We start from the raw sequence: 18,373 nt of genomic DNA on the forward strand, positions 1-18,373 counted from the left end.
TTCCACCACGCTTACCTGCGATGATAACGTCTGGGTTTTCCTCAAATTGCTGATCGTGTGGAAAAAAATTCCATCTCGGGTAACGAGCTGTGTCATCAAACGACAAGATCAAAGGGCGTGGCGGGTCTTCCGGTCGATTAATTAACCAATAATAACGGTTGTAAATGAACCTCACCTTTGTAAAACTGTTTCTTTTATTGGCAAATCTGAAAAGGTGTCGATAATTATGGACCGTCAATAATTGTAGCCACCGCTCTAGTCAGAAAAATAATTACGTTTAAGAAATCTACAACACCCTGGTTGGATAAGTGTACATACCCATCTATACTAATGTACTGTACAAAAATGTCTTAATGTGCTTCATTGTATATTTGAGCATTTGTCCTTTCTTTAGTTTCTCTTGGATCTTTTCTCGAAGACACAGCTGCAGGCAATAACTGCAAAAGCCCAAGCCAAAACAAATCCAGAAACCTAATTGTCTCGAAAGATTTCTCCAACTACAAATGACCCTTTGTGGAGTTACCTCATGCTACTGCTCTTACAGATGCAGTGCAGATTTTATATTAAGACGGGTGGATCTGTGACACACAGCTGTTTGGACAGCCTGATCTAAACCCAGCTGAAAAGAATATATTGATGGGTACATGTCACCCTTGTTAACACTTACTACACACACACACACACACACACACACACGATCCACTTTATTAGGAATACCGGCTCATTCAAGCCAATATCCAGTTAGCAGAAACCGGTCAAGAGCTTCAGTTATCCTTCACATCAGACGTTAGAATTGGGGAAAAGCTTATCTCAGTAACTGTTGGTACCAGCAAATCTGTTGATAGAGTCTCTAGTAGCGTTTTGCACAGAATGGTCCAGAAAAAAAAAACCATCCAGGCATGTAAGCGGAAACACCTTGTTGATGAAAGACAGCAGAGGAGACTGGCCAGAAAGGCTACGGAAACTCAAATAAGCACTCTTTACGAATTTGCAGATAAACAGCTTTCCAAATCCTTTGTCCATCATGCCATCAGACTGTACAACTGAAGACTGGAAAAAGTCCAGGTGACTTCCAGCCTTCAACTGTTAAATTAAGTGCAATTTGTTTATTTTAGCAGTTACACTGATACATGATTCTCATAAATACAACCCCGATTCCAAAAAAGTTGGGACAAAGTACAAATTGTAAATAAAAACAGAATGCAATAATTTACAAATCTCAAAAACTGATATTGTATTCACAATAGAACATAGACAACATATCAAATGTCGAAAGTGAGACATTTTGAAATTTCATGCCAAATATTGGCTCATTTGAAATTTCAGGACAGCAACACATCTCAAAAAAGTTGGGACAGGGACAATAAGAGTCTGGAAAAGTTAAAGGTACAAAAAAGGAACAGCTGGAGGACCAAATTGCAACTCATTAGGTCAACTGGCAATAGGTCATTAACATGACTGGGTATAAAAAGAGCATCTTGGAGTGGCAGAGGCTCTCAGAAGTAAAGAAGGGAAGAGGATCACCAATCCCCCTAATTCTGCGCCGACAAATAGTGGAGCAATATCAGAAAGGAGTTCGACAGTGTAAAATTGCAAAGAGTTTGAACATATCATCTACAGTGCATAATATCATCAAAAGATTCAGAGAATCTGGAATAATCTCTGTGTGTAAGGGTCAAGGCCAGAAAACCATACTGGGTGCCCGTGATCTTCGGGCCCTTAGACGGCACTGCATCACATACAGGCGTGCTTCTGTATTGGAAATCACAAAATGGGCTCAGGAATATTTCCAGAGAACATTATCTGTGAACACAATTCACCGTGCCATCCGCCGTTGCCAGCTAAAACTCTATAGTTCAAAGAAGAAGCCGTATCTAAACATGATCCAGAAGCGCAGACGTCTTCTCTGGGCCAAGGCTCATTTAAAATGGACTGTGGCAAAGTGGAAAACTGTTCTGTGGTCAGACGAATCAAAATTTGAAGTTCTTTATGGAAATCAGGGACGCCGTGTCATTCGGACTAAAGAGGAGAAGGACGACCCAAGTTGTTATCAGCGCTCAGTTCAGAAGCCTGCATCTCTGATGGTATGGGGTTGCATTAGTGCGTGTGGCATGGGCAGCTTATACATCTGGAAAGACACCATCAATGCTGAAAGGTATATCCAGGTTCTAGACCAACATATGCTCCCATCCAGATGACGTCTCTTTCAGGGAAGACCTTGCATTTTCCAACATGACAATGCCAAACCACATACTGCATCAATTACAGCTTCATGGCTGCGTAGAAGAAGGGTCCGGGTACTGAACTGGCCAGCCTGCAATCCAGATCTTTCACCCACAGAAAACATTTGGCGCATCATAAAACGGAAGATACGGCAAAAAAGACCTAAGACAGTTGAGCAACTAGAATCCTACATTAGACAAGAATGGGTTAACATTCCTATCCCTAAACTTGAGCAACTTGTCTCCTCAGTCCCCAGACGTTTACAGACTGTTGTAAAGAGAAAAGGGGATGTCTCACAGTGGTAAACATGGCCTTGTCCCAACTTTTTTGAGATGTGTTGTTGTCATGAAATTTAAAATCACCTAATTTTTCTCTTTAAATGATACATTTTCTCAGTTTAAACATTTGATATGTCATCTATGTTCTATTCTGAATAAAATATGGAATTTTGAAACTTCCACATCATTGCATTCCGTTTTTATTTACAATTTGTACTTTGTCCCAACTTTTTTGGAATCGGGGTTGTATGTGATATTAGATTAGATTAGATTAGATTAGATTAGATTAGATTAGATTAGATAAGACAGAACTTTATTGATCCCTTTGGGAGGGTCCCTCAGGGAAATTAAAATTCCAGTAGCATCATTATAGGATAAACAGAGAATAGAATAGAAAAAAAGAGGGAACTTCTAGATAAATTAAGTCTTTAGAAAACTTCTAGATAAATAAATTAAGTATTTACATATACAAATATGTTTAAAAAATATGGAAAAAAAAGTCCAGCAGGAGAGGTATTGCACATTTACAGTGGGGCAAAAAAGTATTTAGTCAGCCACCAATTGTGCAAGTTCTCCCACTTAAAAAGATGAGAGAGGCCTGTAATTTTCATCATAGGTACACTTCAACTATGAGAGACAGAACGGGGGGAAAGAATCCAGGAAATCACATTGTAGGATTTTTAATGAATTAATTGGTAAATTCCTCGGTAAAATAAGTATTTGGTCACCTACAAACAAGCAAGATTTCTGGCTCTCACAGACCTGTAACAACTTCTTTAAGAGGCTCCTCTGTCCTCCACTCGTTACCTGTATTAATGGCACCTGTTTGAACTCGTTATCAGTATAAAAGACACCTGTCCACAACCTCAAACAGTCACACTCCAAACTCCACTATGGCCAAGACCAAAGAGCTGTCAAAGGACACCAGAAACAAAATTGTAGACCTGCACCAGGCTGGGAAGACTGAATCTGCAATAGGTAAGCAGCTTGGTGTGAAGAAATCAACTGTGGGAGCAATTATTAGAAAATGGAAGACATACAAGACCACTGATAATCTCCCTCGATCTGGAGCTCCATGCAAGATCTCATCCCATGGGGTCAAAATGATCACAAGAACGGTGAGCAAAAATCCCAGAACCACATGGGGGGACCTAGTGAATGACCTGCAGAGAGCTGCGACCAAAGTAACAAAGGCTACCATCAGTAACACACTACGCCGCCAGGGACTCAAATCCTGCAGTGCCAGACGTGTCCCCCTGCTTAAGCCAGTACATGTCCAGGCCCGTCTGAAGTTTGCTAGAGAGCATTTGGATGATCCAGAAGAGGACTGGGAGAATGTCATATGGTCAGATGAAACCAAAATAGAACTTTTTGGTAAAAACTCAACTTGTCGTGTTTGGAGGAGAAAGAATGCTGAGTTGCATCCAAAGAACACCATACCTACTGTGAAGCATGGGGGTGGAAACATCATGCTTTGGGGCTGTTTTTCTGCAAAGGGACCAGGACGACTGATCCGTGTAAAGGAAAGAATGAATGAGGCCATGTATCGTGAGATTTTGAGTGAAAACCTCCTTCTATCAGCAAGGGCATTGAAGATGAAACGTGGCTAGGTCTTTCAGCATGACAATGATCCCAAACGCACCGCCTGGGCAACGAAGGAGTGGCTTCGTAAGAAGCATTTCAAGGTCCTGGAGTGGCCTAGCCAGTCTCCAGATCTCAACCCCATAGAAAATCTTTGGAGGGAGTTGAAAGTCCGTGTTGCCCAGTGACAGCCCCAAAACATCACTGCTCTAGAGGAGATCTGCATGGAGGAATGGGCCAAAATACCAGCAACAGTGTGTGAAAACCTTGTGAAGACTTACAGAAAACGTTTGACCTCTGTCATTGCCAACAAAGGGTATATAACAAAGTATTGAGATGAACTTTTGTTATTGACCAAATACTTATTTTCCACCATAATTTGCAAATAAATTCTTTAAAAATCAGACGATGTGATTTTCTGGATTGCTTCTCATTCTGTCTCTCATAGTTGAAGTGTACCTATGATGAAAATTACAGGCCTCTCTCATCTTTTTAAGTGGGAGAACTTGCACAATTGGTGACTGACTAAATACTTTTTTGCCCCACTGTATATTGCACATTGTCCAGTATTGCTTTTTTTGTCAGGCTAGGCTACTGCTCCTTCCCGTCCTCTGTCCTCCTGTTACCCCTCCTCCCCCCCAGAGAGGAGTTGTACAGTCTGATGGCATAAGGGACAAAGGAGTTTTTAATTCAAAGAAATGATCATGAGAACCTATGTCTGGAGAAGCTATGTGGATACTCATTGCACCTGTAAACATAAAAGTTAACGCTGTAACCCTGTGCTTTGATAAATGACACCGTTGTAGGCCTTACCGTAGATGCTGAGTCTGATAGCCTGGCTGAAGTTGCCAGCGATGTTGGTGGCCACACACAGGTATGTGCCGCTGTCTGTTACACGCGTCTCTGTGATCTTCATTGAGCCTGAGGGCAGCTGAGTGTGTCTGTTAGACAGACAGGGGAGGCATTGGGGGTGCTAGCAGTTAATGTACAGATTGGGGCAAACACATAATTGTAGACACATTTAGAGTCAGCACCATGGTAAGTCTGCACACACTACCTACAAAACCACAATAATAGCCTCTGAAAATTTCTGACAAATCATCGAAAAAATTCCACAGATGTGCTCTGAGCTGAAAGAATGAGAACTTGATTGCAAAGTCATTTTAATCCATAAGTCAGGTCATGAGGAATGCTAGGAATGCCACATTCATGCCCTACAAAATCAGTGTTTCAAAACATGAATAATATATGTGAGTTTTTACAATGAATAACAATAAATTGCTTGATGTGCTGGTTCCACAGAAAAAGGGAAAGAAAAGGCACTGAAGCCCCGACACTTTATCAAATTTATTACACATCGCACCACAGTGCTGCTGAATGCTTGATTCTGTTTGGTTGACACAGAAGGTAGTTCTGTCTGCAAGGTTCATATTAAGGCCTTACTGTAATGCTTTAAAATTAATATATATGTAGTAATGTCCAAAATTAATTAATAAAGCAGGGGGAAAGATAATATTAATTATTTGTTATTTATTATCAAGCACAAAACTATCAATAAATCACGGCGTCCGGATCCCGGAAAAAGGCAGCCTTGCCCCAGGGCTAATCTTGCATGACGTCACATGTGGGTCATTTCGGTTCATCTGACTCCGTGCTTGTTTACTCGCTGAAATTGGATATCGTTCTTGGAATCTTACAAAAATAACGATGGGAAAGCACTACTTTGTGTTTGGATGTTCAAAATTAGATACCACAGGACATTCAGTTCACGAATTTCCGAGAAATGACACTAACCTAAAGCGACAGTGGGTGAAGTTTGCGCAAACGAAGCGGGCAGATTTCGTATTGCCTACGAATAAAAAATCCGATTCATCAAGTGTTCATCACCACCAGAACGACCACATGGGAATTACTGGACCAAAAAAGAAACCCACTGATTTAATAAATGACATTTGAGCTGACATTTCGTCGATTCCCCTATTACCGCCCACTTCATATTTTCTTTTAGTAATTACACTGAATAAGTGCATGTTTTAGAGATTATATTTCTGCATTTATTGAGGTACATGTAAATATTTTCCCTATATTTTGCAGTGGCCAGCTTAGAATAAAAATCCACAAACCAATCTGTGTTTCCAATTCGCTCTGGCTGGTGGTGCGTTATCGGCGGTGAGTGGGACTGTCGTGAACTGAGTGAACTGGCAGTTTCTCGTCTGAGGGGCTTGAAAAGATAACCATTTACTCTGGAATATCCTTGATAATCATCTGCCCCTTCATCTGACATATACCGTGAGAATCCCAATCACTATCATCAGAATTCTCTCCAAAACGTGATTCCAGATCGAGACTGGTCTAACTACTGCTGTGCACATGAATGAAATTGATACCAGGATTGTTACACCCCTTTGAGATCTTCCGGTTCAGTTTCGGCAGATTCCGTGAAAATCAGCTGATTTTATTGATGTTCCATTAATTTATGGCCTTTTGGATCAGCTATGATTCGAAAGCACATGGTCAAGCAACATGATGACTGTTGCTTTGTACAAGGAAAAAAGTGTGGTTTAGGGACATGAATGCAATCGTTCTAATCCATTATCATAGTAACAACTTACACCGGAACTTGTACAGCAGAGTTGTAATTTCTGATATGGCGGAACTTTTCTGTGAGGAAATGTTTATTAGTAATTCCGGACAGAGTCTCCAGTGTCAGCGCTTTGTATGCAGCTGTACGTTTTCCACAACAGGAAAGTCTTCAGGCCAGAGGGATTTACACAGGATGACATGAACTAATTTATCTTCATTAAATTCAACTATACATGGACAACAAGCATGACGAGTTGTTCTTTATTGAAACTGTAAACCACTTGAGGATGTGCTGTTATTGGAAAATGGTTAAAGGGACTGATTGGAAAGTCATCTGAAATTTTTTTTTTATTATTGCGCATGGCATTTTCCTATGTCCCGCAAGAACAATATCATGCGGGCGAGATGTGATCATTTTGATGTGCCGAGGATCGCTTTTCTCTGTTTTGGGCCCAAATATCCTCCCTCTTGGAGCCAAACAGTATGGCCCCACAGAAATAGCTGAATGCGAGGAGCTTGAACTAATTAGCATAATTATGGAACTGGGTCACACCAAGATGGCAATGCCCAGAAAACATCGTGACTGTGGATCGATCTCAGAGAGTATGTAATTCGTGGTTGACATACAGTGGGGCAAAAAAGTATTTAGTCAGTCACCAATTGTGCAAGTTCTCCCACTTAAAAAGATGAGAGAGGCCTGTAATTTTCATCATAGGTACACTTCAACTATGAGAGACAGAATGAGAAACAATCCAGAAAATCACATTGTCTGATTTTTAAAGAATTTATTTGCAAATTATGGTGGAAAATAAGTATTTGGTCAATAACAAAAGTTCATCTCAGTACTTTGTTATATACCCTTTGTTGGCAATGACAGAGGTCAAACGTTTTCTGTAAGTCTTCACAAGGTTTTCACACATTGTTGCTGGTATTTTGGCCCATTCCTCCATGCAGATCTCCTCTAGAGCAGTGATGTTTTGGGGCTGTCGCTGGGCAACACGGACTTTCAACTCCCTCCAAAGATTTTCTATGGGGTTGAGATCTGGAGACTGGCTAGGCCACTCCAGGACCTTGAAATGCTTCTTACGAAGCCACTCCTTCATTGCCCGGGCGGTGTGTTTGGGATCATTGTCATGCTGAAAGACCCAGCCACGTTTCATCTTCAATGCCCTTGCTGATGGAAGGAGGTTTTCACTCAAAATCTCATGATACATGGCCCCATTCATTCTTTCCTTTACACGGATCAGTCGTCCTGGTCCCTTTACAGAAAAACAGCCCCAAAGCATGATGTTTCCACCCCCATGCTTCACAGTAGGTATGGTGTTCTTTGGATGCAACTCAGCATTCTTTCTCCTCCAAACACGACAAGTTGAGTTTTTACCAAAAAGTTCTATTTTGGTTTCATCTGACCATATGACATTCTCCCAATCCTCTTCTGGATCATCCAAATGCTCTCTAGCAAACTTCAGACGGGCCTGGACATGTACTGGCTTAAGCAGGGGGACACGTCTGGCACTGCAGGATTTGAGTCCCTGGCGGCGTAGTGTGTTACTGATGGTAGCCTTTGTTACTTTGGTCCCAGCTCTCTGCAGGTCATTCACTAGGTCCCCCCGTGTGGTTCTGGGATTTTTGCTCACCGTTCTTGTGATCATTTTGACCCCACGGGGTGAGATCTTGCGTGGAGCCCCAGATTGAGGGAGATTACCAGTGGTCTTGTATGTCTTCCATTTTCTAATAATTGCTCCCACAGTTGATTTCTTCACACCAAGCTGCTTACCTATTGCAGATTCAGTCTTCCCAGCCTGGTGCAGGTCTACAATTTTGTTTCTGGTGTCCTTTGACAGCTCTTTGGTCTTGGCCATAGTGGAGTTTGGAGTGTGACTGTTTGAGGTTGTGGACAGGTGTCTTTTATACTGATAACGAGTTCAAACAGGTGCCATTAATACAGGTAACGAGTGGAGGACAGAGGAGCCTCTTAAAGAAGTTGTTACAGGTCTGTGAGAGCCAGAAATCTTGCTTGTTTGTAGGTGACCAAATACTTATTTTACCGAGGAATTTACCAATTAATTCATTAAAAATCCTACAATGTGATTTCCTGGATTCTTTCCCCCCGTTCTGTCTCTCATAGTTGAAGTGTACCTATGATGAAAATTACAGGCCTCTCTCATCTTTTTAAGTGGGAGAACTTGCACAATTGGTGGCTGACTAAATACTTTTTTGCCCCACTGTAGATCCGTGAAACAAATGACGAATATATCTTTTCTCTGTTCCTGCTTTTGTGTTATTTCTTTCTCTGCAAGATCAAAACATGAGGTGTATAACTTCTACTCAAACTCACCAAGACAAACACTGCGAATTGTTTGTTAGATTTCATGCCTGTTTCATCCTTCAGTTGATTCCAGTGGTCGATCTGTCCCTTCACGACAACCTTTTGGTTTCCATCGCTTTTCTGGCACGCTTTCTAACTGATTCGCTTTTATATTTCTGATGGCTTTTAACTGGCGGGAGAGCAGAGTCCATCATGTTTGCCCATGCTGACTTGCTTTGGTTAAAAGTAGGTCAAACACGCCCCACGATGGTCACGTGATATTAGTGGTCACTTGCTTTGGCAATCTCCGGAATTGTAAAATGCAGGACGTGTTTTATCTCGGCAAAACATTTACACATATGCGGTGTGTGCAGCAGCACAGCTCTTCAATTTCAACTTCGAATCAACGTGAAACATCTCGAAACTCAAACAGCAATAGAAATAGAACATTTTTGCTCAGATTTCAACTTTGCAGTTAGCAGCTTTAATGTCTGAGTGGTAACTAACAAATCACGCCATCCTGCCATTGATTCATTTCCTTTAACATCACACACACCCTGTTATGTTTATTCCTTCATCATTGCCACATGTTCAGTCCCAACATGTTAAGTATCTCTGAGCAGACTGAGCTCTCAAATTTCAACTTAACCTGAAACCACAGAGCGTGTCTGTATGTAGCTTGTAGATGTGCATGCGTGTACATGTTTACCTGGGGGAATAAGGGGAGATGAACTGCTTGTCTTTGGCCCAGGTGATGATGGGGGGTGGGACGCTCTGCACATCACAGGGGAGAGTGACATCATCACCTACTGTCACTGACATGTCTAACGGTCCTCTTGATCCCGACTGATCTCCAACTCCACCACCACTCAGCCTGGGTCTCACTGAGCACAAACACACAGATGATGACAATACCAAAAACAAAGAATAACTTAGAACCATCCCCCCCCCCAAAAAAATGCATTTTATAATGTAAAATGGATAAAGCAAAATATCTGCTAAAAATGTTTACTGATTTTTTTTTTTTTTTTTACTACTGTAGCATTGGAGCTACATTAAGGTCCAGAGTTATTGACACCCTTGGTAAATATGATTATATTAAAAAAAAAAGTGGTTAATTAGCTTAATCTCACACTGAAAATATGAACAAAATCTAACCTTTACTTGAAATAAATTTATCTTAACCCTCATCCTACTGACTGGGGTCCGATTGGACCCCAGAGGGTATTTTTCATATGCCACACAATTATTATTCGCACAATTTTTTTTTTATTTTATGACTTTGTCAGACTATATCAGGTTGTTCCAATGCAACATTTTAATTCAGGTTTCTAATTGTTATGCGGCAATAATAAACAATATTCCTTTGGGGTCCGATCGGACCCCAGTCAGAAATGTGAATTTGTCAACATTTTTGACGCATATATCATACTGATTTTGTTTTTTTACAGTGAATAATGGCAAACAATAGAAGACTGGCAAGATACACTGCTGCTCAAGCCCTAAGAGCTATCCTAGAGGTAGCTGATGGGTCTGATTTAGGCCAAGTTTACATTAGACCGTATCTGTCTCGTTTTCTTCGCGGATGCACTGTCCGTTTACATTAAAACGCCTGGAAACGCCGGGAAACGGGAATCCGCCAGCGTCCACGTATTCAATCCAGATCGTGTCTGGTCCGGTGCTGTGTAAACATTGAGATACGCGGATATGCTGTGCTGAGCTCTAGCTGGCGTCGTCATTGGACAACGTCACTGTGACATCCACCTTCCTGATTCGCTGGTGTTGGTCATGTGACGCGACTGCTGAAAAACGGCGCGGACTTCCGCCTTGTATCACCTTTCATTAAAGAGTATAAAAGTATGAAAATACTGCAAATACTGATGCAAATACTGCCCATTGTGTAGTTATGATTGTCTTTAGGCTTGCCATCCTTCCACTTGCAAGTGGTAAGTGATATGCGCTGGGATCACACACACAGCGGCTCAGTCCCGAATCACTGCTTGTGCACTTCACTCGCGCGCTGTGTGAGCTCTGCAGGGCCGGAGTGCGCACCCTCCAGAGGGCACTCGCTGTTCAGGGCGGAGTGATTTGGAGCGCAGGATGCCTGCGGAGCCGAGCGTATCCGTGTATTGGTGTTGCTGTGTGCACACGAATCGTGTATTGGTGTTGCTGTGTGCACATTAATCGTTTTAAAAACGTTAATCTGATGATCCGCTGATACGGTCTAATGTAAACCCCACCTTAGAGGTTTCAGACCTATCAGATGCAGAAGAGGATTATATTTCAGAACAGTCAGAATATAGTGACACTGAATCCGTAGACCCAGGAAATGGAGAACAAGTTAATGCTAACCAGCTTCCTCGACCCAACCCAAACGGACCCCAGTCAGTAAACCTTGTACAGAACATAGATTCTGTGTTCAGAAATGTTTATTTTCATATAACATTCTTGCATATGCTTATATTTTTTCACATTTAGACTCTGTCTGACACAAATACAACTCCATTTGAATTTCAGGTAATTCAGTTACAAAAAAATCGGCAAAATATCTCAAACTGTGCCTATTTTTTAGGGTGGTATGTGCCGATTATAGCTTAGTTAGAGTAGATAAACTGTTAAAAATGAGCATTTTTTATTGTAATCCTGTTTGCTTTTAATTAATAAAATAAGTTCGAACTAAAAATGTTTGTCATCAGTACTTATTGAAAAAATTCACATATTGTAATTGGGGTCCAAACGGACCCCAGTCGGTAAGATTTGTATGTAAAATATGTCGGTAGGATGAGGGTTAAGGAAATAAAAAAAATCTCCCAATTATAGGCTAGAAATTTATCATGACCAAACTGCGACTGAAGCATGTTCTCATTTACATTTTACTTCTTTTTAAAATCACCTGAGTGACTATCGACTGGTCATCCGTGACATTATGGCTCAAGGAAAATTCTGTCTTTCTGTCTCAAGGCCACATTCCCTTCATCAACATAGGGAAGGCTACAGAATATACAAATGAAATTGCACAAAACTGTGTTGACTTTTTTTCTTTTACTTTACTTAATATGGCTGGGTGATATGATAAATTATGCCACAACATGCTTTTCTGAGATACTGTGAATATCTTTTTTTTTAAATTAAATTTACTTACAAACTGACAGCTGGTTTGACGTACTTAATCGTTAAAATTATAAAATGTTAACTTTTTTCTCCTTTTCAGTGTTAAAAATGTTTTTTTTTTATAAATAAAACGTGTTTAAATATAAAGTAAGATTTATCTTCATAGGCACATTATATATAAAAATCTAACTTTTTTATTTAAACAACTGTATTACTGGCAGTTTGTGAGCAAACCTATACATTCAGATACGCATCATGTATCATAGAAATGCCTTTGAGAAACGCGGTATATTTTTGTCGTAGCACTGTCATTAATTATAGAATTTTCCTTTTGAAAAAACATGGCACACAGATGGAAGAGAGAGAGAGAATGCAGAGACACAGGAGTCGAGACACTAACCATAGACAGTGAGTTGGACTTTTCTGGAGCTGTATCCAGCTGCATTGGTGGCTGTGCACACAAACTCTCCTGATTCGTTCCCCCCAGGGGACGCGATGTGCAGACTGCCGTCCTCCTCCAGAGAGAATGTGCCACTGCTCAGATCCAGCAGCTCTCCATGCTAAAACAACACACAGCAGTGTCCAACAGGATTTGAACAATAACCACGAGAATAATTAGGTCCACATTTGTCGTCCAAACCCTACAGAGACTGTTTTTACTGTCAGTCAGAGTGATGATGAAGAATCAGCTTCTGGTTGACATTATGATCACATTTATTAAAAAGAAAGGCAGCCTAGAATAATGTAAAGCTTAAAAGAGACATTCATTTGAAGCAAATATGTGCAGGCAGTCAACAGAAAAGCTGAGCCATTGTTTTATATGTTTATTCTAAAAGCAGTGAAAAGATCTTGTATATGAATGTTTGACAGTGAGCTTAAATTTGATAAACAGATTAGTTCTGTTGTTAGAACGAGCTTTTTTCAACTTCGTCTCTTGGCCAAAGCGAAGCCGTTTCTCAGTCGGCAGGATCTCGAGAAGGCAATTCATGCATTTATCAGTTCGAGACTGGACTATTGTAATGCCCTGTATATTGGCCTCAGCCAGTCTTCAATTTTACGTCTTCAACTTGTACAGAACGCTGCGGCTCGATTTTTAACAAGCACGTCTAGACGTGAACACATTACTCCTGTGTTGTTGTCACTCCATTGGCTTCCAGTCCGTTTTAGAATTGATTTTAAACTTCTGTTGTTTGTTTTTAATGCCATCAATGGCCTGGCTCCCTCTTACTTGTCTGAGATTTTAACTATTCGTGATCATGGTAGGGCCCTGCGTTCTTTGGGTCAGCTTCTGTTAGAAGTTCCAAGGTTGAGATATAAACAGTGGGGTGATCGTTCTTTTGCTGTCGCTGCTCCCAGACTGTGGAACAATCTGCCCCCTGACATTCGCACCACTATTGATCCCGGCCTTTTTAAATCAAAGTTGAAGACCTACTTTTTTAGATTGGCATACAATCCTGACTAGGGGAGTCTTGTTTTTGAGGGGTGCTTCGTTTCGTCTGTTTTATTTCATGTACTTCTGAAAGGCTTTTGGTAATCTGCAGCATGGTGGCACCTTCCGCAGTCAAAACCTGTTTTTTTTATGTGTTTTGGTGTTCTGTTTTATGGCTTTGATGTAAAGCACTTTGGGTACCTTTTGGTTATTGTAAAGGGCTATATAAATAAAATTTGATTGATTGATTGATTGATTGATTGATTGATTGATTGATTGATTGATGATCCATCTACTGTCTCCAACAAACAAAATGTGGCATTTACATTCCCATTCTCAAGAATGCCCTTGACTACCTCGATCAAGTGGCTTCAATTAAATATAGTAAATTTCAAGATAAATCTCCTGCTCCAGACAAGGATTCTCCGAGCCTCCTATTTGTATCAGTTAATGAATGTGGCCTTTGTCCAGTGAATAGGGTTGCCAGGACACTACACTGCAAAAAAGTGACATCCTAGCAAGTGAAAACATCAAATTTATCTAGTATTTCCTTTTATAAACTTACCACATACCTATTTGAAGAGATTTTTACACATTTTAACCTTGAAATAGTTGTGCTCCATTGGTGGATGGGAAGTCAAACATCTTCCAAAGGAGCGAGGCAATTTAGAGTAAACATGTCAAAAAAAACAGGATAAATAAATAATCTTATGCTTTACTTATAATTATCATAATAAGAAATATTAGATAAATTTGCCCGTATTTAAGATATTTCCACTTGCTAAGATATCATTTGTGCAGTGTATTGGACTTATATTGGAACAAATTTGCTGGTGAAAATAGCATTTTCTGTCCACAGTGTCTGGTTAAGACTAATAAAGGGAACATCCAGAATAATTTTTGTTTTAAAAATATTTTGCAAAGATTTGGAGAGGGAAAGGGTGGTATAGAGTGGACAATATCCATGTGATAGAAATATATGTTTGTCATGCTTGAACCTGGTACAGACTGTTCTGATCACTACTTGTTGTGGTTCGTTAAATCCTTGAGATTTATCTTCGTTTGCACGTTCTGCTCTCTGCTTAATGAAGGTTATGTTGACCAGTAATGTCTTCCTTTTATCATAAGACTATGATCCTGATGGGTGATGTAATGGTACATAATGTCTCTTTTCTTTCAGAAAGTACTGTAGTCTAAGCCAGTGATGTAATGCTTCATCACCCATTTACGTTACCCTGTCATACATAGAAAACTTAGCTTCATCAATCTCATCATCATTATCCAATCACATAGCTACAGCACACTCTTGAATGTGAATATATAATAATGTTTGTCCTACAATAAACTAAGAAACATCTCTGAGCAGCTGTGTCTGTGTCAGTGACTGTTTGCTCCCGGATCGATCTGTGAGGCAGAATCTCTTAGGCGGCAGAGGTCTACATTCCTAGTAGAGCCCTGCACTCCCGCGGGAGTCCCGCGGGACTCGCGGGACCCGCCGCAAAGCAGTGCGGTGCGGGACAAATTTTGAAAGCTCATTGCGGGCGTGGGCGGGACCGGAAGTGCACATATGCGCGCGGGAGCGCACATATGCAGCGCGGGTGGGAGCGGTGATAAGCTGCAGTCCCGCTAACTAAAAACGTGCTTGAAATAAAATTTATAAATTATTAATTTATGTCTATCATATATAATTTGTGCTGGATATTTTATTTGGCATTAATAAAAACACTTTAAGATACCTAAATTTGCAAAGAGAGTCAGATTGCCAGATTGAGTGAGGAATGGCATCTTAAACTTGCCATTGATCACCTTAAGGGGAAATTCTTTGATCACTCTAATGACTCGCAGTTCACACCCAGCTAGCAAGAGAAGAAGAAGAGAGGGTCCCATATACGATTCGTACATTGGGGGAGTGCCTGTTAGAGAGCGCACTTGTCCTGGGCCATCGGCATAGTGAGGTAGGGTGGCCAGTTCCTTTCCTCGCCGCCTTACTTCCCCCAGTGTTTCCACCAGGTCCCCATTCACTGCTGGGTGGACAGGGAGCGAGCCCCAGATCCCCGTCGAGCCAAGGCTTGAACCGGGGACCGTTCGCTTAGTGGTCAAGCGCTCTAACCACTTGGCCACTTCACCTCCCTAGCAAGAGAACAATTTACTTGTTGCGTTAGTCTACAACTTTAATCAGAGAGACAGGTTACACAGTGACGGTAGGCTTGACTCAATGCTATCCCAGAAATCCTTCCTGTAATATGCAAATTTGGCTGTCCAATCAGAGGCGGCCAAATTTGCATATTACAGGAAGGATTTCTGGGATAGCATTGAGTCAAGCCTACCGTCACTGTGTAACATGTCTCTCTGATTAAAGTTGTAGACTAACGCAAGCAGTAAATCAATTCACTTCTTTTACTAGCTCTGCTTTGCAATAAAAAAAAAAAAAAAACCATTGGTACAAAGCAAGCCCATTCACTTTTTTATGCTGATCAGAGAATTACAATGGTTTCTCATGTAATAAAAATGTGCAATTTGCAATTAAATATTTTAATCGTTTGACAGCACTAATTATTATTATTAGAGATACTACATGCTGAATTCAGAAACAAGGTAAACAATAACAAACGTGAGCTGTAGATATTTATGCTCAGATCCACTCAAAGTAGGGGGCGGGGCACCATCACGCTGTGTCAAGACAAGAACTTTCCTAAGAAATAACGCGAACATCTGCATCATGCGGGATTTGCGGGCGGGAGCGGGACAAAATATGGCAGGCGCGGGCGGGAGTGGGACTGAAAATCATAATTTTTTTGTGGGCGCGGGAGGGAGCGGGACTGAAAATCATAATTCTTTGCGGGCGCGGGCGGGAGTGGGACTGCACAATGCGGGCGCGGGCGGGACTGAAAAATCCGACCCGCGCAGACCTCTAATTCCTAGATCATATTTAGTCAATTCAACCTCCTTCAGCACAGACAGATCAAAACCTATCACCGTGTATTACAGAAACTACAAATTAGAAATGGGTGCACACAGCTGTGAATACTGGTTTCTATGCAAAAACTGAGGAAAAAAAGAAGACAAAAATTGTGTCTCTCTTATCCAAAACCTGAACTTCTTCAGCAAGTGTCTAGGTTTTTTGTGTGGTTTTTGAAATGTAAATTGGGATGATAATTCTGCATAGACCTGCAAACCTTCAAAACATCACTCTTCATGCTGACAGAGTTTTAAAAACAAGAGTGCTCTGAGAGCACAATATCCCCCACTGGCAACTATGCCATAACTCTGGTAAAATGTGACTGAATTGAACGAAATTGGAATATGCGTATTACCGACATATAACAAAGAATCCTGTCAATTTTCGTGAAATTCGTCCAAAAATTGTGAAAGGAGTTGATTTCAGAAGGTGAGCACCCTTCCCAGGACAGACAGACAGATGGACATTGCCATGACATAATCCCCCTTCGGGCCTTTCAGCCAGCAGGGGATAATAAAAATTGTGAAAGAAGCTGAGCACACCTTAATGAAACTGCCAAAGTACAAGTTTGTTAATAATCAAGGGCATAACGCTGGTAAAATCTGCCCAAATTAAACAAAATTTCAATATGCGTATAACTGTCATATTGTCAGTAGATCAGCTGAGAACACCCTGACTACAAACATGGACACCTCGAACTACAATTCCCAAGTCTCACAGCACCCTCTGTCTCCCGATTACTGACTTCAGCTGAGACTCATTTCCCTAATCACCGCTCTCCCCATTTAAGCCTCTCACACATGCCACTTCAGTGTAAAATAGCATTCTGCTCCATTCAGTTCATACCAAGCCTTGTTTACTCTGACTGCTTCTCGGTTTCTGACCTTTACTTACTCTTTCTCATTTATGACCTTTGTCTCTTCTCTATCACATTGTTTGTCGATCACCCAACCCTCACTCATTACCGACCACGATTCTTGTCTCTCGTTTTGGCTTCACTGACAGTTTGTTTCATGCCTTCTTCTGCATGTACATCCGTAAGTGCCTGTGTTGTGACAGGATACTTCGCCACCATGGATGTAGCAAAGGAAGCGAAACAGACTGCGCTTAACGCTCAGGGAAGCCTTCTGGGAGAACATCAGCAGATGCTAACGGACCTCAACACACGGATGGCACAACTAGCTTCTGTGATGTCGCAGGCCCTCCTAGCACGCCCCGAAGCTCCTCTGAGCCCCGCGCTGCAACTTCCGGCTCCGGAAAGATTCGCTGGAGACACTCATGCATGTGAGGGGTTTCTTGCTACAATGCTCCATGTATTTCGCTAATATGCCTCAACTGTCTGAAGAACATAAAATTGCGAACATGTCTGTGAAGATTCTCAGTCATCCAGGTCATAGTAAACTGTGGGTGTTAAAAGAGAGCAACTGGACTTGCTTGAAGATTCTTGAAGACGTTTCACCTCTCATCCGAAAGGCTTCTTCAGTTCTGTCTGACTAATAGGGACTATCAGGTATTTATCCTCTCATGGATGAAAAGCAATCCTAAGGTGTCATTGAGTCATCCTGTTGGTGTGGGTCACTGGGGGCTGGGTGTGAGCCCGCAGTGATCCACACCAACAGGATGACTCAATGACACCTTAGGATTGCTTTTCATCCATGAGAAGATAAATACCTGATACTCCCTATTAGTCAGACAGAACTGAAGAAGCCTTTCAGATGAGAGTTGAAACATCTTCAAGAATAAAATTGCGAAATTCCTCTCTTTTCTCACTGGTAAAGCACTCGGATGGGCCAATGCTGTTTGGAACCAAGGAGAGGAGCAATCGTATGAGCAGTTTCTCACTCAATTTAAGAGGGTATTCGACCATGAACCCGAGGGAATTGAGGTAGGAGAAAACTTTC

General features: G+C 41.3%; 1 protein-coding gene across 1 annotated transcript in view; it reads right to left on the reverse strand.

The window, feature by feature from the left end:
• Positions 1 to 18,373, reverse strand: part of hmcn1 (hemicentin 1) — a 310,140-nt gene that overhangs the window by 169,494 nt on the left and 122,273 nt on the right. The window contains exons 21-23 of the mRNA XM_060913989.1: positions 12,485 to 12,644; positions 9,683 to 9,857; positions 4,896 to 5,023 (exon numbers count right to left, since the gene is read on the reverse strand). Of these exons, the coding sequence (XP_060769972.1) occupies positions 4,896 to 5,023; positions 9,683 to 9,857; positions 12,485 to 12,644 (463 nt within the window). The remainder of the gene's footprint in view (positions 1 to 4,895; positions 5,024 to 9,682; positions 9,858 to 12,484; positions 12,645 to 18,373) is intronic.

This window comes from Neoarius graeffei, chromosome 2 (genome assembly GCF_027579695.1).
Source record: "Neoarius graeffei isolate fNeoGra1 chromosome 2, fNeoGra1.pri, whole genome shotgun sequence".
Taxonomy (NCBI): Eukaryota; Metazoa; Chordata; class Actinopteri; order Siluriformes; family Ariidae; genus Neoarius; species Neoarius graeffei.